The 25,616-nt window shown below is 35.8% G+C and overlaps 1 protein-coding gene across 1 annotated transcript in view; it reads right to left on the minus strand.

Annotated features, from left to right (window-relative positions):
- LOC118196938 (uncharacterized) overlaps positions 1 to 22,959 on the minus strand; it is a 38,634-nt gene extending 15,675 nt beyond the window's left edge. The window contains exons 1-3 of the mRNA XM_035368411.2: positions 20,723 to 22,959; positions 3,853 to 4,165; positions 1,611 to 1,845 (exon numbers count right to left, since the gene is read on the minus strand). Of these exons, the coding sequence (XP_035224302.2) occupies positions 1,611 to 1,845; positions 3,853 to 4,165; positions 20,723 to 22,654 (2,480 nt within the window). The 5' untranslated portion in view covers positions 22,655 to 22,959. The remainder of the gene's footprint in view (positions 1 to 1,610; positions 1,846 to 3,852; positions 4,166 to 20,722) is intronic.
- Between the last annotated feature and the right edge of the window lie 2,657 nt (positions 22,960 to 25,616).

Raw genomic sequence — 25,616 nt, forward strand, 5'->3', positions numbered from 1 at the left:
AATTATGTTTATTTTTTCGAAAACGTATTGAACCAAGGGTATTTATTATGGGTCGAAATATTTCGCAAAAATTCAGAGTCGAGTAGGTGGGTGTGCACATCCGGGTCAGCGGAGCTGTGATCGGGATATAAGACCAAGAGGGATTTGTGTTCGTACTCCTTCACGACATTTGCCGTGTTTATCGCAAACGTTGACTAAACTTTGCAGGGTGTCAGGTAAAACGAGTAACCACGATCGTACGGATAACGGAATGAAATGGAGAATTTTTGGAAGGTAGACCATCACAAGCCTAGAATTTCTCGAAACAGTATTCAGGGCACTGGATCAATATTGAAAAGACATGGACTAGGTCGACCAAGATCCACTACGGCGAATGAGGATCGTTATTTGACACATTTAATGCGGCGACTAATACAGTTTCACAGCTCCCACGTGAGCTATATGATACCACTGGAGCTCGAGTTTCACGATCTACAGTTGCCCTAAATCTTCGAGAGATACTATTGTATGCCAGAAGACCCGCTATTTGCGTTCTGCTCACTGCAGCACACAAGACAGTGTGTTTAGCATGGTATAGACAACATACGCTTTGCACCAAACTTCAGAGGAGCACTGTGCTTTTTACAGACAAGTCAAAATTCAGCCTGGACATGTATTCCCGCGTACTTGTATCTGAGGAGAGCTTGAAACACGGTACCATCACTCTCTGATCAAGGAAAACGATCATTAATTACCATTGTTGGTGTGCAGTGGATTGGACAGGCATCATGTTGGACTACCGCATACCCGTGCATGTATTTGACAAAGACTCTCTAGCTACCACGAAGTAAAGAGAGAAGGTCCTAGAGCCTTATATTCGACTTTTCAAGGACGCGGTTGGTCCTGAATTCCTGTTTTATTGGATGATAACTCTTGTTCACATAGGGCTCAGCTGGTCTACAGTTACCTGGAAAGTAAGAATATTCGCCGCATGAATTTTCCAACCGTATCACCTGACATCAGACTTATACAGCATATCTAGGACAAGAGGGAGGTCAACTTCATCTTGTCATTCTCCTCCGAGAACCATCCCATAGTTGAAGACTGCTTTGTTGCAGGTGTGGGATCGACTGCTACAAGTATTCCTCAGCTGCCTTCTGTCTAGTATTCCGACACGCTGTGTGACCTGTCTGGCTATGAAAGAGGACCATACTCCATATTAGACTCATTTTCAATTCGATATCACAGCGGGGAATTTGGTCATCCCAGCACAATGACCTTTACTGATAATCACGTATGATCAATGACTTTTGAAAAGCGCATCTCTTTCTCTGTTATAAATGTATATCCATATCAAATTTCATTGAAATCTGTCTTATTCTATTTTTTCGGAAATTTGACATAATATGCAAATTTTCTAAATTTTTTAGAGATGCTAAGGAAAAAAGAAGTAGCGTAATATTCATAAATTTCAGGACTAGTTTCGAAGGTTTGAATACATAATCTGCAAAAGTGCAAATGACGAAAGAAACGTCTGTGCTAAAGCAATACCGATGACATAAAGAAAGTCTAGCTCCTGGAGTCATCTACTAGTGAAAAGGGAAAAAACAATGAAGTAATTTTCATCTCACCTGCAAGTGGTCATCGCAAGAACTTTATGTACGTCTTCTATTTTGGATTGAGGCATCAACTGGAACTTGTCAACTGTGTTAAGGTACCACTCTTGAATAACATATCCCTGCTGAGGATGAATCAGTATCAGTTTCTTGGGGGTGATAGTGAGGTAGCCATAAGTCCCGAGAAGTCCGGCGTGGAATGCAAACTCGTTGTCGATCATCGACACTTCGAATTCATTTCCATACAACACTGAAAAAAAATTAAGTTGTTATTTGACTCTCGAAATCTCTAAATTAATTGCAAAATTAATGATATGAGATTGAAGTTATTTATGTATCAGATATGATCAGAAAACTCAGTGAAGAAATGTTGTGCCAGTGACCGATTTTTATCTTCCATGTGCTAGTGAGTTGCTTGTTGACAAAGCATAATTTTTTTTATTTTCCTTTCGAATTTAATTTCTTTGTTATTAATTAACAAACCAAGCGACATAAAAGCAACAATCTCAGTTCTTCATTCCGTAGGATGAAACTGTGGAGTACCAAAGAAACACTGACTTCAAGGGAAGTTTCTTGTGTAGTTTAAAAAAAAACACAACAAAAACTGATAATTAAAATTATCAGTAAAATATTTATTATGAGCATGTAATTTTAACGAGCTCGACTCTTTGAAATCGTTAGATATTTTGTTCTTTTTCATAATAACTATTTTAGACGGCTAAGTCTAAGAAATATTTATCATTTTTACATGATTTAAGAATACTCTGATGAACCTGCCACCCATACATGGACTTATGGTGTGACTTGCCCGACGTGGCCAATCTGCATAAATGTTTGTAAGTTAACCCTTCTGCAATTTAGCTATCGTTCATCAAAATATTAGACACTCTTTATGAAGCTCATTTTAACGCCACGAAAAATTCAACTTCATCAAGATTCCGAGACCTTTCCTTTTGAAATCTAAGTAAATGGTCGCCGATTTTAGTAAAAATGCCGACACCTTTTTTGAGTTAACCATTATTGATTAAGACATAAGGAGTACTGGCACCGTTGATGAAGTTTAGTTTTACGATGAAGAATGCAACTTTCATTAAAATTATGCGAGACCTTGTGAGGGTCTAAATGAATAGTTATAGATTTTAGAAGAAACACAGTCCCTCTTAGGAATTTTAGTTTATACCATGAAGAATGCAACCTTCGTGAAGAAAGCGGGACGCTTTTGCAAAGATTTGGCGTCAATAGTTTTCTACTTCAACGAAGATACCAATACCTTTTGCAAGTTATTAATTATTCATCAAGATTTAAAAAGTGTTGGGAACTCTTAAGTTCTCTTTATGAAGGATGCAGTCTTCATCAAGAGGCTGGGACGTGAAGTTTTTTTTATTTCAGTTAATATTTACCAGTATGCATAAAAGTGCCCTCACCCTCATTAAGTTCACGACTTCGATAAAGCAACTTTGATAAAAGTGCCGAGATCATTTATGATGGTTTATGCCTCGGCATCTCCATCATAAGCATGCAGACATCTTTAAACAAATGAACGAGGTTTGCCAAGGATGTCGTCACACAAAGCTGCCAGCATTGTTATAAACCCTCTACTATTAAGTTCACTTTAAGCAACTTTCATCTAGGTGCTGGTACCTTTGTATCAGGACACCTTTATTATAAGTGTTGGGGAAACCCCTCATAAGGATACCGCCACCTTTATCAAGTTCAATTTATAACTTGGAAAAAGTAAATTTCGTGTAAGTGCCGGCATTTATATGATGGCTTCTATTTTATCAAATAGTTACTGGCTTGCATAAAGGTGCCCATACCCTTATGAAGTTCAGTTTGGAACCTGTAGAAAGTAGCTTTGATCAAAGTGCTGCGATCATTTATGATGGTTTCTGTCTCGGCGAAATCTACATCTTAAAGTGCCAGAACCTTTCTGCAGTGGATTTCTATAAACCAAGGTTGTCCTGGCATAAATGTGTCGCACTTTTATGAAAGCTGGTACAAGTTCTGTTTACGACTAAAGGAAGCAACTTTTGTCGAGGTGCTGGTACTAAGAACGTCTTTATTATGAATCTTGCCGAAGATACCGGCACCATTATGAAACACAGTTCATAACTTAAAGAAAGCACCTTTATATTTCTTGTCGAGGTGCCAGCCCTTTTCTGGTACAGGTAGAAGTGGGCTGGTGTCCCACCCACGTCTCCTTGTAACTGTACCCACATGTAGAAATTTTAAGAGTGCTATGTTCATAAAAACTTACTTTTCTCAAGTTGAACAACTGGACTTGGTGGCCAGAAGATCGCCCTTATGGCAGCCATCCATTCTTGACTCATTGATTCGCTGTCGCCAGCCAAGTGAATAACTGCTTTGCTGTCGTCAGAAACAGTGAAGGCGTAAGGATGTGTTCTGGAATTACTTCTGTACACCACAGCTTTCTGGCAGGAGACCGATTTCCAGAAAATGGCGCCATGTTTACCACTGTCTGCACTGTATACGCTTATCATAAGAGACGGATATTTGGGATCGTTAACAAACTCATCGAGTTGGATGGCCACACAACGTTTCTTCCACACCTAAAAATCAATCACTGTTTTCATTTATCATACAATTAAACATCATTTTTCTGTAACGTATTATTTGCATTGAATTTTTTATTCTTGTAAGACTTGCATAATAGTAATTAAATTAGTAAGCCCTCGAATCCCTAACGAATCGAATAAGTAAAAGCAGGAAATTTGCTGCGGTATGGACTCAGAGCTCTAAATAATAACTAAAGTAACAACAAATAATGATTAAAATAGGCCGCACCTACCTTAAATCTCATACATCTCATAATTTTGTTAAGTGCATAAGGGTTCGTAATGAATTGAATGCGCACAGAACTGATTATTTCTTGATGAAATTTATTTTTCCAGAAACATTTTATAGTTCTAGAACTTTTCACGCAAAATTACTTGTACAGCCCTTCACAGTATGACAGAGCACAATAAATAGTTACACTCCAAATTACTAAGAACGTTAACATTTCATGGTCAAGCATTACACGTTACATTATGCAAAAAAATACAATTTCACATTTAATTTTACTAAAACTATTTACATCTATTCAAAATTCGTGAGACTGTCTCTTTCCCAAGGACTGCACGTCCCAAGCAGTACAATCCCTGGGTAAGAAGCTATATTTACAACTAAGGAAAATAAACACAATACTAAAACAAGAATTTCAGTAAACTTCATAAAACAAATCAATTAATAAATGCATAAATTTACAAATTTATGTACAAATGCAACCATGACTTTAGTATATTATTTACGTTATATACGTTAGTGTTATTTACACTAGGGGATTATGTACATGGCCATACTAAGTGGCTAGCCTATCTTAATGAACGACTTTAGGCTTAGAATTTGATGACTTATGGATCCGAACTTCAGCTTCATTCAGCCTGTTTAGGACTGTGTGAGGGTCATCCCAAGGTGACTGTAGTTTAGGACAGAGTCCTTTCCCTTGAAGCGGATTCCACAACCACACCTTGTCTCCTTCGTTGAATCGATGTCCTGCTCGTGTCGTGTATCGGGTCTTCATCTTTTCCGTCGCCAAGTTGATTCTCTCTCTAGCAAAACTGTGCGTCATTTAAAACCGTGCATGGAGATTCTGAATGTACTCCTGAGGCGATGAAAGGCTCATACGGAGAGCGATCAAACAACAGATCACAAAGCAAAGGTCACGACAAAAGAGCATCTGAGAGGGGGAATAGCGAATAGATTCGTGGACAGCACTGCGATAGACCGGTAAGAACAGAGGTAACTTTTGGTCGTAGTCCTGTTGGTTTCTGGAAACCGCCGAAGAGAGATTATTAAGAATGTCTCGATTAAATGTCTCCCATCAGTCTGACTACGATTATAAAGTTGTCGTTTGGGTTTTGTCTGTGCCAAATAGTTTATAGACTTATTTTAATTACAGCCCATGTGAAATTCCTTCTTTCATCGGACTGTAACTGATGAGGCACTCCAAACCTAGAAATCCAAAGCTATATCATTGCTTTGCTATCGTGACCGAAATCCAGGGCTCTGTTACCGTTACAGCCTCTTAATCAGGGATAGGATACGCTTCAGGCCATTTTGTAAAGTAATCAACGAGAAAGAGGTGTATTCGTAGCCATCAACGGTTCAAGGTCAATTTTCTTAGCGACACAAGAAAAACCTCGGTCATCAATTTTTTGTTCGACAGTATAAACTCTTTCTTCGGTTTGTTGTTGGACACCAGACAATCTTTCTTCGATTTGTTGCTCGATAGCAGAAAATTTTTCTCTTCACTTTTTCCAACTCTACCTTCAACCGTGTCTATTTTACCTTCCATAGCCTCAAATTTATTTTCTATTATGGCAGAAAGTTTTCTTTTCATTTCCTCTTGATCTGTTTCAATCATTTCTTGGCCCGCTTTAATCTCTCCTTTAATGTTGAGAGTCCCTTCCATCATTTTTTGGCTCGCTTTCATCTATGCTTTGAATGCAGCAAAGGCTGCCACCTATTGTCTTAATTGCTTCTCCATCGCTCTTGTCACCGGCATTCAGTCCCACTTCTGATACCAAAAATTGTTGCGTGCGTACGAATTCGTAATGGATTGAATGCAAACAGAACCGGTGATAGCTTTATAAGATTTATTTTCACCCAAAAATCACTTTACAGTTCTGAAACTTTGCACATAAATACTCATACAGCTCTTCTCAGTATCACAATAGTACAATCCGTAATTACACTTCAAATTACTAAGTACGTTAAACATAATGCAATGAAAAGCTCATTTAAAATGCAAAGCTCCTATGGAGATCTCTGAGTGCTCTAAATTCACGCTGGACTACACAATTCAGAAATTATGCTCAAAACCATATCAAAATTTCGTATCGACAGAAAAATTTTTAATATGCTTTCTCCGGTCTTATACAGCTTTCACTCGGCCTCCGAGACATCTATAGTACTTCCATGTCTTGAAATTACAGTAAACGTATGCAGTAATATACAGTAAAAGTTACATCTAAGGGCCGGATACGGTTACAGCAACATATAGGGATCAAATACTATTCAGTTACAGTATCAATTAGTTATACAAGGACGGGATCGACTTGTCACCAAATGGTCACCAAGTTTGGCCACTTTTGGCGATTAATCTTCAAATTTGGCGACAAAAGTAGGCGCCAAAAATAATCTCCAGCTTGGCGATATCTCACCAATTCAGCGAGATAGCCATTTACTCAGTGTTAAGTGGACTTGCTCCTGTGCTCTTGCTTTCTCGGCAGAGCTTCCCTTATTTAGATTTTGCTGTTACATTATACAAAAAATACTAGAATTTCACTAAAATTATTTACATATAAACGAAATTTGTAACAATGGGGGGAGTATGTTCTTTCATATACCACTTTCATCCCAAATATAAATAGTATAGAGAATGTAAAAACGTATGACAATAATTAATACTCTGTGGACATGAATATTGATCAGCTGATGCACCCTTGGCACATAAACTACACTGGTAAAATAAATTAAGAGAATTTGCATATTTTATCGAATTGCGTGAAAAGAACTGAACTGAAGTAAAACAACTGCTTCTAGATAAAAATGTAAATCTTGTACAGCAAATACGTAAGCTACACGTATGTGTAGGCGGAGCCAGCAGAAAAACAGGCTTTATAAGCGCGTGGAGGGTAAGACGAATTGCGTTCGGTAGCAAACCTCAGAGAATTTCTTGGTGTTATCTTGCAGCAATCGGTTAAATTCACAAAGTAAAAATGAGCAACCACCAGCGTTTAGATGATGGAATGGGGAGTCTAGAGGCAGACCAATCGCAAGTACAGATATGCAGAGAGCTTAATTTAATGCCCAGCGTCATGTGTAAACTATGGAAACAGTTCCAGGATACTGGATCTAACAAGAGAAAGCCTGGGCAAGGTTGTCCAAGAGCCACGATGGCCAAAGATCGCTATTTGTCCATTTTAGCGAGGCGTAACAGAGGGGCTACAGCTTCTCAGCTCTCTCGGGACTTGTATGCAGCCACAGGAACCCATGTAACAAGGGTGACTGTTTCCAAAAGATTGAATGAGAGAGGGTTGTTTGCCAGAAGACCGGCTATTTGCATCCCGCTCACGTCTACGGACAGGACAGTTCGATCAGCATGGTGCGGGCAGCATAGTGATTGGAGTACGGAGCAATGGGCGACCGTTCTGTTCACCGACGAGTTGCGTTTTAGCCTAAACACCGATTCTCCCCGTACTTTCATATGGGACCCGCTATCTACCCTCCAATGTCCGCGAAATCAACAATTATGGCGGTGACGCTGTAATGGACTGTTTAGGCATCATATTGAATGACCGCACACCTTTCCACGTCTTTGACAGAGGCTCTGTGACTGGTGTGAGGTACAGGGATGAGGTCTTGGAGCCCTATGTTTGCCTTTTCCGGGGCGCAGTGGGCCCGAGTTCATCTTAATGGACGATAACGCGAGGCCACATGAAGCTCTTTTGGCCGATGAATATCTCGAGAGTGAGGATATTCTCCGTCCAGCCAGGTCTCCAGACCTCAACCCTATAGAGCATGTCTGGGAAGCTCTGGGAAAGGGCAATTGCAACTCGCAACACCCTCCAAGAACCATCCAGGAACTGAAAAGAGCGTTGCTGAGTGATTGGGACCAATTGCCACAGGCACTGATAAACTGCCTTATTTCCAGTATGACATCACGCTGCGAGGCCTGTATGGCTGAAAGAGGGGACCATATCCCCTATTAACTCGTTTCTTTTGTGCATTCGGCAACAGCTGTTTCAGACCTTCAGACTCCCATAAGTGTAACACACGAACATGTATGTCTAATAAAACTGTTGAATGTTTATTTTGTTTGTATGATATCAACCTATGTTCACACTAAATTTTATTAAAATCTGTCCAGTAGTTCTGGAGATCGGGTAGATCAAACATGAAAATTCTCTTAATTTCTTCCACCAGTGTATTTTTCTCTTCGCCCTTTCTAATATAAGATTTGAAATAATAGCAGAATTTTAGGGAAAAAAATTCAAGATTATTTAATGATCGCCTTAAAAAGCAGGATGTTCAGGATGAGTAGCTATAAGCTTAAGTTTCACGATAGAAAGTGCTAGCTCGAGGGTACCTGGGCCGAAGGCCCTTACCCTTACCGAACAATTTGGGTATTTTTTAATTTTGTAAAACATAAGGTAAAAACAATAATTTTAACAATGATTATATATTGAAGCTAGGAAAAGTGCAAGAATTTAGACAAAACATTAACTATGCGTGAAACCAGTCGAAGGAGTGAAAATGCCAAACATCTGGGAAGTTGTTAGAGCTGGGGATATGAAATGCTGTAAGAGAGCTGTTTTTAATACATGAAAAATATGAGACAGTACGAAACATTCGGTTCCATACAGGGTTAGGAAGACATCCTAATCAGTGTTAGCAATCTGACGGTTAGGCCGCCTTTCCACCTTTTACATTAATCTTTAGTTTCTTGGATATAATTATTTTCATTCACTTGCTTCATTATCTCTAAGATGCCCTTGTTTCAGTAATAGTCCGTGAACAGTCTATTCACAGTATATGTGATGTAGTCGGAAGGAAAGAACTGCTGTCGAAGGTGCTCTGTCAGAGGGCAGAAGTGTGTGTGTGATTATGGCAAAGCCTCGAGGGCTATCTGCCTAAGAGGAGGGATGCCTTCGTGGAGGACTTTCTAAGGGAAACTGGTTCGTATACACGTTACACATGGGGAAAACCACGAAAACGCCCATGCAGCCAGCCCGTTCGCAGTATTCGAACCTCGGACCGAACTACCAGTGTTCAGCGACTTTACCGCTCGGCCGCTGGTGGGCGGTCAGAGGGCAGAAGAGCATGTAATAAAGTGCATCCGCGTCTTCCCCGCGAAAACCGCAAGAACAGTTGACGTCCACCATCTGTAATACGCTGGGAATTTCCCATGGTTGGTACAGGCCTGGAGGAAGAGTCGTTTGCATTTGAGCCTCTTGACTGTAGGTATTGCGAAGATGTTGTATGTTGTAAGTAAATTTCCCTGTCTCTTCTTCCTGCCATCGTGATGACCATGTCTCTTGGAATGTTGTCTTGAGGAGCCTTTTTGCAACTTCTGCGGAAAGCGGAACTTCCTAGTCAATTTCTGGTTTGAGAGCTGCGGTCTTAGCTAGTTCATCCGCTCGTTCGTTGCTTTCTGCCCGGTGTGTCCTTTTATCCAGTTGATCTTTAAAGGGATGGAGGAGCCTAATGTTAAGAGGATCTCTCTAAGTGCTGCCGTGTGCGGATGCTTTGGTGGAAAGGCATTCAGAACGCTCATGCTATTTGTGAAGATTAAAGTGTGAGCTGCTGGTTGCGTACCTAACCATAGTGTTGCTTCTTTGAGTGAGAAGGACTCGACTTGCAAGACTGAAGCGTGGTTGCTTAGACAGAACTGTGCTTGGTAAATTTCTTCATTGTTCGAAAAGACCGTGAACGCTGCCCCTACTCGTCCTGAAATTTTTGATCCGTCAGAGAAAAATCTCTCTTTGTTGTCCTGAGGGTGGCGATTTGCACTAGGAAAGGATAGGTAGATCTCTTGGGTGTAAGACAGGGGGATCTTGGAAGCTTTCTATGCTGGCATAGGATAGATGTAAATCTTCTTCAGTGTGAAGTTCCTCTTTCTCGGTAGATTGGTCTCTCTAATTCTACTTTTAGGTCGAGTGCCAGCTAGAACCTGAAGTGCTGCGGTTGATGTCGTGGTATACGCACTGGTGGTTAATGCATAATGAATATTTTGTGAAAAATCGCTATATTGACACCATGCAATTACAAAAAAGCAGTTAGGTCGTTAGGCTTTTGTTCCTCACACATACACAGATCAGTAACTGTTTACTTTTTACACATGCGCAGATGGTAACCGTTTGTTTTTCGCCAAGGCCGTTATACAAGACAAAGTACCCTTTACTTCTCTAGACATAATAATTTCAGAACTTAAGTTTCTCAGAATGCAGTAGAGAATTTACCGCCGTCAGGAAAGAGCGATTTTTAAAATACAGAACTAATTTTTTTCATATGATCCCTATATACAAGCAATATTTATAGCTACATCAAAGCTAATTGCTATATATGATCTTTCTATATCAGGATGCGCTGCTGTAAAATATTCATTATATTTTAGTAAGGTAAATGCAAAAAAGAAAAAAAAAATTTTTCATACCTTTACGTGCAAAATTCAGAAAGAACTAAATAATAATAATAATAATATGAAAGGGTTCAGATTTTAAGGATCGCCCAAAAGGTTAAGGTCTTTTACGCTCTCGCTGAGCTCGCACTCTAGCAGTCTGCTGTCGCACATACTCGTCCTCACCTATTTCGTTTTGTCTTTTCAGCTTTATTATTAAGCATCATTTTCTCTATAATCAGTTCAACAGCAAAATTGCAAAATTTTTAAACGTAACATAGCAGCATATGTTTAGAATTATCGATACAGAGTTACGTGTTGGCATACATTTTCCCTATTTTTTCAGTCTTTTCTCATTTCAACTTATCAGTATTCACTTTTAGTAAGATGGCTTATAAAACATTTTTTTGTTTTCTTTTTGCCTGCTTATAATTGATATTGTGGCTTAACTTTACGTATTAAACATAACGTTCTTCTATATTTACACAGTATCCGGTAGACAGTCTCGCGCGCTGAGTTCAAAATGTTTCCGTCAGTACTGCCACTGCTAGCTTCTAAATCGTTGTATTTGTTAATCAAAAATTTATTAAAATTTTACTAAATATGAAATATTAAATTCAAAATTCAAACTTCAGACTTCCTGATGCCCATATTAGGGTAGAAGACTATTTATAATTTGATGGCTCTAGGTGGCGTCGTTTATTAACAGTGCGATGAAGATGCATGCAGATTTTTCATTATTTAATTTCTTTAAAAATAATGCAGGGGGGTAATATTTGGTGACAGCAATCTGAAAAGTTATACAGCCGTTTATGGTGGAATACGCAAAATCTCGTTTCGAAATTAATAGCACATTCGGGTTAACGCCTATTTCGGCTAATAAAGATCAAATTTCTTAATTTGGGTACTGATCATATCGAACATTGGTGCAATGTAATATACCAGTGCTCATTCTGTTTGTGGTAAATTAACAAATTAAGTAAATAAATAATTAACTGCAAGCGTAACTAAAAACAAAAGATTCTTTAGCAAGATATGTAATATATGGCTTCAGAATTATCTTTTATTGATTCCATTTATGCTGCATAAGCTTATAAAAATTATCAATTGATATCTCGACTCTACAGTTAAATAATAAAGAATCTGTCTATATGTTCCTCACATTGAAAAAACGGCAACACTTAGAGCTACCAGATTTTAAACACACGTAATTCTTCACCCTGCAATCGAAGGCATGATTTTGAATTTGATTTTTAATTTATTTCATATTTTGCACTAATTTAATAAATTTTCGATTAATAAACTGGGCTGTTTGAAAGCGAGCAGTAGCAACACTGTTCAAAATGAAGAATTTCTCCTAAGCACGAGACTGTTGCCATTCGGCAAAATATTATAAGATATTAGTTTTTCAATTTTAATCAACAGACTCCACTACTTAAAACGGATGCGCTGCCACTAGACGAAATAAAATGCTTTTATCCGCCATGCACCAACGTGTTGCCATTCAGTAAAGCATAAGATATTTAACTTCCAGATGTATTCTAGCTGATATTCAGTAACAAATTAAGCGATTTCAAAGCAATCAACACATTTCTTAAGAATACTTTTTTCACTTTCTAATCTGATTGATTTAAATAAAAATGCATTTAAAGAAGTCTAATCAGAAATATTAAATATTTTTATGAAATGGCACTAGTTGGACTCTATAAAATCATTATATGTATACATCTCATTTTAATAATTATTTTAAGTGGTTAGTTAATTTAAATTTGGTGCCTGAAAAAAGTTTGGACATTATGGCGTCATTTTTCTATTTTAAGCAACATTCATACGAAAGAATACCGATAAGAATATGAAGTACACCTGTTTTTTGATAACGAACAAATACCATTTGATTATTGCTCTATCAGCCTCAATGACCTTTATGTATCTTTTAAATGGTGACTGAATTACAGTCGTGTGATCAAGAGATACTCTTATCGTATGATATTTTGCTTTATCTGAATGACAAATAAACCAAAAGTTCCTTTCCTTGCGTCGTTTTCCATCAGATACTTTTAGCAATGCAACAGAAAATTCATCAGCAGTATGTTAAAATTTCTAGCATTTAGTTCAGCATATAAAATAAGAGTAAATCAATTAGACCAGAGATTCCCAAATTGTGCTCTGCGGAGCCTGCTCCAGGAAAATAAAATAAATAAAATTTCCTAAGATTGAAGAATGAGAAATAGAAAGTAGAAATAAATAAAGGAAGAAAGAAAAAAATTTTAAAGAGGAATTTTTAACTATAAATGATATTCTGAATAGGAATTTGCCAAATTCAATTTTCTAGCTCCTTTAACGGCCAACGCGTCATTTGCTCGAAGGCGCACGATTTAATCGCGTTATTTATGACGCAAAATGTGAAAATAAATGTTTTGGATCATATACCATGTTTCTCCTCCTCTCGCTTTAAATGGTAGAAAAGTGTCGGCTGTGCAACACGTTTGCTATTACGACACCTCTCATATGTATAGTTAGCGATGTTGGGCTGCTGTATCGTTGGACCCGTGTTCGAATTCCGAAAATGTATAGATGCTTTAAAGCGTATAGTGTCAGTATGGTATGGAAATACTGGTGAGCCGAATGTCTTCTAAAGTACTTTGGCGGTAAGCAAAGAGGGGTAGAAAATCCTTGCATACATACATCCTTACATACTCTTACATACCATATTTTGCGTGACCATATTTTGCGTGACGCCTATACTTACTGACAGAATAAAGGATTCGTTTTTCAAAACAAATTCTAAGAAGGTTTCAAATGGGATTTTTCGTGACGTCCACATGCGTATGTATGTATGTATTTCGCATAACCCAAAAACGATTAGCCGTACTAAGTCGGAATTTTTTATATGAGACTGCTATAATATCTAGTTGTGCCCGTCTTTTTTTTTTTTATTACAATCGGCAGTAACCAAACATATATATTGTATATGTAAACTTATATATATATATATCCACCCTCCTTACCCGGTTTAAAAGTCCTTAAGCGACCTTTATTTGCGCAATCGCTGGTGGTATTTGGTTATACTTCCCATAATAAAAGCGTTTAAATTGACGAAAATGTTCATGTTTTGGCAATGTCCAATTTTTTAGAAAAATTAATTTTCGACAGTTAACGAAATCTAACTTTTAATGCAGTTTCTCGTTTTCTATACTTATATTTGGGAAAGTTAAATTATAAGTTATAATTATCCCGTACAACAAAAACTGACCGGGATATTTAAAATTTGCAGTTTTTGACGTCATTTTCAACTTGCCTCGACAAATAACTTAATTAAAATTAGAATAATTTGAAGGAATAAGTTTAAATGAAGTGTAGCAAAAGATTTGTATAATTTAATAGGCCGTTTAAGGAAGTTATGGGGTATTCACATCAGATTTTTTATTGTTGCTGTCACGAATAATTAATTGTTATGTAAATGATGTGATTTAACCAACTCAAATAACTTCTCTGTATAGCAGAGTTTTGACAAAACCGTAGATATTGGTTGCTATTTGAGAATAAACCAAGATATTATTGTATATTTCAAAATATTTAAAATAATTTCCTCGCATGGAATTATGGTATTTTGTAGATGCGTCTTTGATTTATATTCCTTTTTAATTTATCTTATCTTTATTCTCCTAAGGCTACACTTACACACTATTAACTTACAAAGTAAGCCTAAGTGGCTCCACCGTAGAAATTGATTTTCAAAAGGTCTCCACGAGAGAAAGGGTTTAGGAACCGCGGCTTTCGATAGTGAAAAACGCGAAATAAATGCGTTAGACATCAGACCTTAATGCTTAACATTAGGTATCACCGTCTTCCATCATTTGGCCCCTGTACTGCCTTGTTGTCGTTCAGGCGGTTTAGTGAACGCTATATAGTTCAGGCAGTATAATTTGACGCTGACTGCCGTACTGAAGGACCCTGGTTCTAGTCCCGGAGGAACATGGATGTTAGCAAGGTGATGTGACACATGTGTACATGGCTGTTCCGCACGAGAGACATTCACGAACTTCACCCCTGCGGGAAAATGAAATTTTTCTAACAGGTGTAACCAATTACGGTGAATAAGTGGATCTTCTACATAGCTTCTCAGAAATTGCACACAGTTTCTCCTGCGTATAATTTATTGAGAAGCTTTCTCTTAAATAGTGTATATTCCTGTTTTAACAGTAGATTTCTAATAACTATAATTTTCTTGCTCGCGTGCACGATTCCTTCGAAACCATTTTTTAGAATTTCAAAAAAATATTATTTTATAAACTCTAAATGAGTTTAAAAGGAACAACTGCTGAGTCTCTTGCTTAGAAAATTTAGAAATTATCTTTAATTATGTTAAAAATAAATGATTTTTTACCTACGAAAGTAAAATAAATTAATTAAATATTGTTTTTAAAGAAAATATTGCTATTTTTAAAGTAGGTATTTTAATTGGACATTAAATTTCTATTTCGAGGAAAAAAATCAGCTAAAAATACTGATTTCTTTATATAATGCTGCGTGCTATACATATTACTATACTAAAGTTATTTTATTTAAAATGTTTTAATATTTGGAATATAAAATAAAAGCAGCAAATACATTACTCTTAAAGTAAAGGAAGGGTGTAATGTATGTAAATATAATAAATATAAATATCCAAACTTTTACACTCATAAACCAATTATAAAGACACTGAGCTTTAAAATGTATTTTGAGGATATTTTTATATTTCTAATGTACCTGACTCCTTGAGGTAATTGTCATTCATAACAAGTTAACACATAAATAATATTAAAAAAATTGTTAAAAATCTGTGTTTGTGCATTTCAGTAACATAAACATTTTGTAAATCAAATTTATATATTAAGTTGCTGTTCCAGATTATCGGAAGCTAATCAAGATGATATGTTTTTGAGCGGAAATTGTCACTTAACCAAACAAACTACTAATATTCATCCAGCAATTAATGTTTTTGTGGGCAAATATCCTCGCTTTGTGTGGAACTGCCATTAAACCTTAGTATCTGTACAGCAAGGATACAGTCGAAATCTTCTCGAGAGGTATGTAGTAGAGGAAGAGGAGGGATACCTTTGGAAAGCCCTCGGAGTGTGCTTCCTCAGAATTGGGATGGAAACTTAATAGTGTTCTGTGATACTTGGGGAATGCACAGGTGCTGGCCTTGTTTCAATCTGAATCAGTACTGCGAAACAATGCAGTACACGAAACTGTTTATTGAAAGGCGGGATCGTTTGATTAAACTTTTAAATTTTTGCAGTTTCAGTTTTTTTTTTTTTTTTTTTCTTTTTTTCATACCCCAGTTTTCGATAATTTCCTGATTTTTTCCTGAATTTATATTTCGTTATGTCATCCCATTTTCTTCTCCCTCTTTGTCTCTCTCTGGAGACTTTTGTATACAGGCTTTCTACATTCTAAAAATCTGATTTGGAAACCACAATATTTTCTGCTATGACATATTAAATTATATACATCTTTCTCTGCACTTCATTTAAACTTTTTTCCCGAATTATTCTAACGTAACCAATTCCTCTAGGTAGTTGAAAATAACAACAAAAATGGCAAATTTTGAAGTTAAAAATACCAGTTACTTTTGTCGAACGGAAGTCAAATTTCTTTTAATTTTATTTTTTCATAACAAGTATAAAAATTTTCCAAATATAAGTATAGCAACCGAAAGACCTTTTAAGAGTTAGATTTCATTATTTGTCCTAAATTAATTTTTTTTTTTTTTTTTTTTTTTTGAATCTGACAATTCCAAAGCATGAAAATTTTCGTCATTTAAAACATCTTTTGTAACTGGAAGTGTATGACTACGATCAACGATTGTGAAAATAAAGGCAAGGGAAGGACTTTTAAGCCGGATAAGTGCCTGATATGTATACACACACACACACACACACACACACACACACACATATATATATATATATATATATATATATATATATATATATATTATTAGTAAAATGTTTTTCGTATATCATCTTTAAGGAACATAGTCAATTTAATTAAAGCGATGAATTGTTTGAATAAATTTTACTCAGTATTTTAAGTATAAGATATTTGGATTCTACTGTAATAAAATTTTTAACTTTTTTTAAATGTAAAGAAATAATATATACTTTTAGTGCTGTAATTTCAATAAAAAAAAGTAGGTGCACATCTATATGTTATAGCAGTTCCATATACAAAATTTCAACGTTCTACAGCTAATTGTTTTTGAGTTATGCAAGATATGTACGTACGTGTAGACATTAAGAAAAAAATCAAATTTGAATGCATTTTATAATCCGTTTGGGAAATAAGAGTGCTTTATTCTGTCCGTACGCACTTAAAAAAGTAGTCAAAATGGATCCGGGAAGGGTCAAAATGGATATTTTCGCTGGAATATAATATCCAAAAATTTTCGGGATTGCAGTACCTCATTTGCTTCGTAAAAAGAAAACATAAAAAAGAAATTTCGCTTTTCAGTTTAGTTTAGTAAATTATAAGTCATTATTTAAGTTTTAGGAAATTTCCAATGATTAACATACTTTGTACTTCGTTTTAAATGAGTGGTGAGTCGATAAGCTTCTGAACCTACTAAAATGTGTGTGCATTACAACATCCTTCGTAAGAATGTTAACAAGAGCGCTCCTGCATGTTTTATGCGCAATATTTGAAATTACATTGTGCCATTGGAATTATATGAAACCACAGATTATGCAAAGGGATTCAACTGAGCGCGTACGAACTTCTGAGAGAGAAAGGTTGCACAAAGAACAGACTTGGAATCATACTGCAATGTAGTATTGGAAACTCCATTTTCGTGAAGTTTGCCGATGCCCGCAGACGTACTACTATATTTTAATCACTTCTTAATTACATCGAAAGATTAACCCACTGTAAGTTATGAGGACCTTATAACGTTATGAAGTACCACTTGTGAAATCTGAGATATATACCAGAAATTCTGCAAAATGTATGTGCTTGTTTGGATCGATGATGCCAAGCATTGCTGCAACCCATGGTTGCAACTTTGAACACATTCTGCAACCTAAAGCATTTCTCAAATGTTCTCTGAAAAATAAAAAAGCAGTTTCTCTTTCGCTGTTTCATGTTGCATCTTCTCTGTACACTAAAACTTGAAAATGGCATGTCTGGCCTTGCAATGTTAACAAGCTATCGATCTTAGATATTATGCTTAACTGAAACATCCTGTAAACACGGCCGGATTAAGAGTCCCAGAGGCCATAAAAAAGTTTAAAATGTTTTGGTGCCCCCAGCAACCACATATATTTACTCTTGTCTTTTCCCATTTCTTCTCTATCAGTCTTGGTTTAGCTGTACCATACATCCCATGGTAGAATTGCAACGGTAAACGTTTTTGGTGTCCTTTTCCTTCAGTCCCTAAGTATTTTTATCTGGTGCCTTTTTTCCCTGATGCCCTAAGCCTCAGCATATTTTGCTCAGTGGTTAATCTACTTAAACTGCTGGACCACGCTACAGCTACTTTCTAAATTTCAGTAGGTGAAAAAAGTCATGAATAACATTTACACAGTGCAAATAATGAGTTACATCTTCAAACACATTCTCGTATAACATTAATAGGCACATGCATATTTTTAATAAGAAATCCTGACTGAATTTCGAGTTACAACCTTTTTCAGAATTAACACCTGATTGCTTAACTTTGTGATGATATCGTGACATGTAAAGAAACGTCAATGGAGCTGATACACGCGCTTTTTAAGAGTTTAGCGATAAGATTTAGATTTTAACATCTGGAAGACACTTCTTGAGATAATTATATTTATTCAAGAAATATATTTTGCATTTATATTTCATGATATTTACCCAGTTTTTATCGAGATATTTCATACAGAATTCAAACTTAGGTGTTAATACTGTATTTTTCGATTAACACTATCAAAGTATTTATTCATACTACTCAAAAAGTTGGCTAAAGTGCATAAGTCATTGACATCGCTGAATCAGTGCTGATACGCCAATCAGTTATACATTGTGTCCTTAAAAGTTCTTACCGGGTCTTTATTTTCGTAACTGCTGTCACAGATACAGACAGAGAGATACAAAAATTTTTGAAATGGAGAAAAGAGTAATACTGAGATTTTTAAATTTAAATAAATCAATTTTGTAAATATTACGAAATGTTTTGTATATATTTTTCCGATCTTTATACTTAAGTTCAGGAAAATTTTGTACTGGTTATGAAAGTAAAATGCAATACGTTTGATTCCCGTACGACAAAAATTTACCAAGATATTTGCTATTAAATTTGATATCATATTTATGGACGTACATAAACTGAAAAACAAACTGTTTTCATGTCTACGTAACAATACATAAACCAGTAGTTTAGGGAAAGGTTTCTTGTGAAAATCACTTGACAGGTATTTTTTAAAGCAGATTGTTATAAGATCAATAGAGATTTTTCAAACTAGGAAATTTTATTCACAGAATTTTATAGATATTCTGTAGATAAAACTGATAGGCTTCCCTATTCAACCAACTCGTAATGCTATTTACATTAATTAAAAATTAAAAATATTTGTAGCGCAATGAATTCTTTGCACAATTACCAAATTACGATGCTAAAGTAATAAAACTTCATGAGAATATTAACAAAAACCGCTACTTCTGAAATTAAATAATTCGGTCATTTTTTGTAGATATGGAAGTCAAACATTTTGCAGTTTATTTTTTATAAGGAGCACAACTTTTTCCTAAATATAAGTACAGGGACGGAAAGAATGTATAAAAATTTAAGATTTCGTAAATTTTATAAAACTGATTTCTATAAATTTAAAAATGCCAAAACAAAAATCTTTGCGTCATTTAAAGTATTTCTGAAATTGGAATTATATGTCTACGGTTGCAAAAATGAAAGCCGGGTAAGGACTTTTGTTGATAAAAGGTGTATATAGACATTACTTGTATTTATCCATACCTATATATCTTACTGCTCATTACTCTTAAGATGAATATTTATTTCACAGTGAGAGAAGGAAAATTTGCTACTTTATAAGTAAGCTTTACAAAATCCATTGGAAAATGGATTCCCTAGCTCAACAAGATTCATTCACAGGCAATCAAAAAGCACATATTTGTAAAATTACATGGCACGGGGATTGTTGTTATGGCTAAGGCTAAGCATTAAAAATATAGTATTTCCTCTCTTATTTTCCCTCTTTTAACTAATTTTATCATCCAAAAATGGAGAGGTGAAAATTATGCGAATCTTTTAATTTCCGAAGAATGCGGTTACACTAAGAACGTAACAAATGAAAAGCAGCCCGAATTAACTACACATAATCCTACACAACATTATTTTTTTTAAAGAAATCCACATTTCAATAATACATAGTAATGTTAACGTTACAATATCTGACGGATATTGAGCTGATATCTGATGGTAACCGAGCCGGATACGTCGCACTTCGGCTCAGTTACCTTTTAAAGTTGTAGAAGCACCTCGCGGGAATAAGTCTTGAGCGCAGTTCTCAAAGGGGACATAACAGAAACAAAAACGAAGGGAGGCGACCAAAAGACCGGATTTCGTAAGGTCGAACACATCGGCAATAGATAAGGCTACGATGAGCTGGAATACTAAAACAGAAGAAAGGTGAAATAACATGTTTCGAACGTTTCTTAAGTGAGATAACATCTGCTGCATCCTGGTAACTTAAAGAAGAATATTCACAAAATGTGTTTCAAATAATAAATGCAAGGGAAAATAAAATGATTTAAATACTAATACAAAAATGTAAATACAAAATTGAAGTCACTGAATAAGAATAAAACTAATTAAGGAAATACGTTTCACCTATTAACTAGCTCTCAGATAAGGAAAAAAAATATGTGCGGAGATACAGTATATCAGAAAGCAGTTTTAAAAGAAATTTAACATTACCTTTAAATGGCCTTTTCCCCTTGACTTGTGGGGTAGTTTGACATGCAGGTACCCAACTTTCCAATTTACTTTTTTTTCTTCTTCTGAAAAATTCTGCTCTGTGAGATTATCTGCGAAGTCTTGAACGTTATCGGATGTACCAGTGTCTGTGGAATTATTAAGACTTTGAGAACTTATATTTTCGTCTAAGGACATAAGAATGAGTTCTGAAGATTCTGTGATCGTGCTGCCTCGTGTTCGAACGAAGTCAGAAGATTCTGTGATCGTACTACCTCGAGTTTTAGATAACTCAGGCGATTCTCGCCCTTTATTCTCTTGTAAATTACTTCCTTCTGGAAGTGAAGCAGCAGTATCTATATGAGTTGGAATTCTGTTTGAAACATCGAGATCCTGTGATAGATTGCTATCATGCTCACAGTTTGTTTCGCTGATGGTCATTTCTTGGCTGTCGTTGGGAGTAGTGTTTTCCAAATCAGTTTCTTGGGTTTCGACTTTCTTGAAGCTTGAATCTGAAACTGAGGAATAAATGCTTGAGTTTTCTTCGCAGTCAGCTTGGTAGCCATCGAGGCCATTGTCTCTAATATCTTCAACTTCACAGTCTGTGCTGTCTTCATCCTTATGATCTTCTCCTAGACAATCTGCTTCGTCTCGCGGAATGTTACTTCTACCAGAATTTGAAATGTAATCTTCTTCCACATACTCATATAGAGCCTCACAAGGCAACTTCTGTTCAACAACGTACAATGCACACGACTCGGAACTTTCTGAATCTCTACTATCTGTAAAACTCATTTCATTTGCTTTGTAAAGACTGTTTAGGTTACCACCATCAGCTGCTGTCGCGATAGATCCTCTGATTATTTTGTTGACGCAACGATTAATCAGTTGTTCTAAGTCTTTTTCTTTCATTTGGATTATTCTGTCCTCGCAATCTCCAGAGATTTTCAGAACTTCGCTTTCACTGCCAAATTTTCTTCTACTTGTATCTCGTTCTATGGTCTTTAATGTTTCTTCCGCTTGTGAACCAGATCGATATTTGTGCTTCCTTACCCTTTGCCCGCCATTTTCTTCTCCTACGCAACGATTGTCCTTAGATGTTATAGCAGAGGAACAGTAATCTTTACCCTGCTTTCCATAATCATAATTGCAAGTAGACTTGATGGTTGCAGAACTTCCTTTTACCGGGAAAATTTTCGTAACTTCACCTAGACTCCCCTCTGCCAGCTGCTGCGCAGTATCTGTTTCAATAGAACTTTCGAAATTTTCCTCTGGTCTATGGATTAAAACGTTTTCAGTTTGCGGTTTATCGCCTTCATTACTATCATTATGAGGAATACAAATCACCGGTTTACATTCTTCTTTGGTATTTTCATTCGCTGTTATTTGTATTTCTTCTGCAATTACATTCTGTATAGATGGCGGTTTCACTTCATTGACCTCCTCGACAGATGGTACCTGAACATATTCGGAATAGCGGTTCTTAACAATTGGTAGCTGATGATTTACAATGTCAGTTTTAGCAAATTTTGCACTGATGTTTTCAACAAATGGGGGTTGCAGCTCTTCATTCACTTTCTCGACATATGATGGCTGAATAACTTCTGAGTATTGGTTCTTAACCGATAGTAGTTGTTGATTTACAGATTCAATTTTAGCATCTTCCGCACTGACGTTTTCAACAGCTGATAGTTGCGCCTCTTCTGCACTTAATCTTTCGACAGGCAATGGTTGCACATCTTCTTTCCCACATTCGGTAGTAGGTAAATGAGTATCTTCTACTTTCCCGTTTTGAACAGATGATAATTGCTCTTCTACAGTTTCCACTTTAGCACCAGACGACAGGTTTTCGTATGCAGTATTCTCGGTTTTAGTGGATACTTCCTTCTTATCCTTTCGGCTTCCTCTTTTCTGAAATAATTTACCCAAGGGCATAATGAAAGTATCACTAGAGCACTAATATAATAACTGATCACAAGAGGACATTTAGCGAGATGTTCAAACTACCATGATGTACCAGCCGGAATTTTAATATTTTGTCATAAAAACATTTCTCCCGATAGAATTCGACGAAAGGTGCAGTCTCAAGAGTAAATATAAACTTCAACAAATGCAGCGAAGTTTGAAAGAAACAATACTAACTGAGATATATAAACGACAAGGTGAAATTGATATCTGTAGCCAATCGATATCTTCATGCAATACAGACAATGCTACTGCGCTTTTGTGATACCAAATAGAACGCACTGACTCCGCGATTATCGCATTGTTTGAAACAATAGTCTTTCGAAAATATGGAGCGCAAGTACAGAAAGGTTCCTTTTTTAATAGTAATTCGAGGATATAATCTTTATTTTAATGCGCCACTTCAGTGCCGATTAAATTTTAGACTTTATGTGTAAGTCATGTTAGCAGATAACAGAAAAAGTATTTCTTTTTTTGATGAAACGTAGAAAACATTTTATCACCTTCAAAACTGGTCTGAAATGGTAATAATCTTAAAATTATAACTTGAAAGAAATATATATATGATGTGGTTTTAATGAATCCAGCTAATGTAATTTCACGGGTCAGCTGGTGATTAATAATAAATGGATTGAATCCTCTTTGATTCTTTCAAATCCCTTAATTGTTAATTAATAACAGAATAAATATTTATGTTGGAAGCCAAAATATTAGAAAGGAAAAGTGAAAGACGAATTTTATGATTCGCCAAATGGTAATAACTGGCCCGTGGAAAATAAAAATATTTTATAATGGTCTGTGCCAACGAATCTCTTTTAAATCGCTGAATTCATTTATTAAATTTGAAAGACGTTGCATAAATATCTTGCGTTTTGCAGCTCGTTTCTTTCATATCGCTGAGTTTCCTTATTAAACTTCAAACATAAATATTTTAGGCTTTGCCAGAGGCAACACAAAGCTGAGTTTTTCCACAAAAGTTTCTTATATTCGCATAAAACATGAAATAAAAAAAAAAAAATCTGATAAGGATAACGTAGAAGAACATAACTTCCTTCTACGGTATATTAAACCAAGCACATTTTTCTGCACTTCATTTAAACTTATTTTCTCGAATTATTCTAACTTAATTAACCGATTCCTCAAGGCAAGTTGAAAATGACATCAAAAATCGCAAATTTTGAAATTAAATATCCCAATCAAGTTTTGTCGTATTGGAGTCAAACTTCTTATAATTTTATTTTTTTCATAAAGAGTATAAAACTTTCCCAAATATAAGTATAGTTTCCCAAATATAAGTTCTGTGTGCAACCGGAAGAGGGCATTAAAAGTTAGATTTAGATATTTGTCCTAAATTATTTTTTTCAATCTGAAAATTCCAAAATGCGAAAATTTTCTTCATCTAAAACACTTCTGTAGTTGAAAATATATGACTATGACCAACGATTGCGAAAATAAAGGCCGGGTAATGACTTTGAGGCTAGATATATACAAAAGTACAAATATATACAAATTTAAAATAAAAACTGTAATGGAATTGCTATTATAAAAGGCCTTGTTCTAGATTTTTGCCCAATTAAATTCAATGACAGCAAAAAGAAGGCTTCGAAGATTTTCTGTAAATGCGACTTTATGATTCCTTGCATAATGATATTAATCGCAACCGTTATTTCGTGGGATATAGTACAAATCCGCTTTAAATATGCTAGGACACAAAGTGACTAGTTAACCAACCATCATGAGGAAGATAATGAAAGCATACTAATTTTGTAAAGACCCACAATATTCTCCTTATGGGGATTCTTGCCATGAAAACATAATCATAGCTGATCTGGAAATAGTTAAGAGATCATACATTAGTACATACTTACGTAAGTTAAAGCCACTCAGAATAGTTTCTACGGTACTTCGCATACAATACACCGAAGAAAACTTTGATAATTTCATTTTGAATTCCAGCTTTAAGCTTAGTTTCGCAACTTCTTCCTTTATGGAAGAGAAGCAAGTCTTAAAAACAAACAGAGTTGCACTAAATAATACTATAGATAGTATATAGTACTTGGAGCAATGTTAAAAAGAAAACTTCTGAGCTCAAGAACAAAATTCACCATTAAAAAAATTGGCAAAGCCAGCAATAATTTCAGCATTACTTCCCACCCCTATCCCAAAAAATAAAAAAAAAACCTCTAATTGAAAAAAAAAAAACTTAATTCACCTAGTACCTATTGTGTTTCGAAATGTTAAGAAAAAGCTGCTATTAACAAGCTTCATGCTTTTCATAAAGGGTTTCATCTTTTACTTAGTCTGAGAATAATAGATTTGCAAATTTATGTGCATTTCCTTCACAAACACCCTATTAAATTCAGATGTATTGCTAATGGGACAAGAAATCATAAGAAAAATTTCGACTACGCCTTTTTAAATCGAAGAAGATCTGCAAGTTTATTTTTGTAAGAGCTAGGGAAGAACACCTCGACAGTTTGATCATTTAATAGTAGCAAACATATGTAGTGAGTATGGACATCAAAGTAGCCCACATATATTATAGTTATATTGGTTACTCATTTTCCGGAGGCAAATCCGGAAGGCAAGAAACCCTCAAGGACAATCTTTAATATCATTTAACATCTAGTGATCCCACAGCCAGAGGCAGACTTGACAGTACCGCCGTAGGAATATGGTTCTAATCCTGCGCATTCATCTAATCTCCCCCATACTGTCCATTTCCAACTTATGGACGTCACGAGTTGCCAGCTCGGGGGGGAGCGATCAGCCTCGTAAGCAGGACACCTATTCCGCCCTTCCAACACGTCGAGGAAACGCCCAGGCAGGGTGCTAGTAAGAACGAACATCATGCAAAACATTGATCAGATAGATTCGGGAACTGTTAAAATGGACATAAATATGACACTCGAAATTTTTCGAGATTGAGATA

This window comes from Stegodyphus dumicola, chromosome 10, assembly GCF_044657685.1.
Source record: "Stegodyphus dumicola isolate Sdum_Otavi_A_Nest chromosome 10, ASM4465768v1".
Taxonomy (NCBI): Eukaryota; Metazoa; Arthropoda; class Arachnida; order Araneae; family Eresidae; genus Stegodyphus; species Stegodyphus dumicola.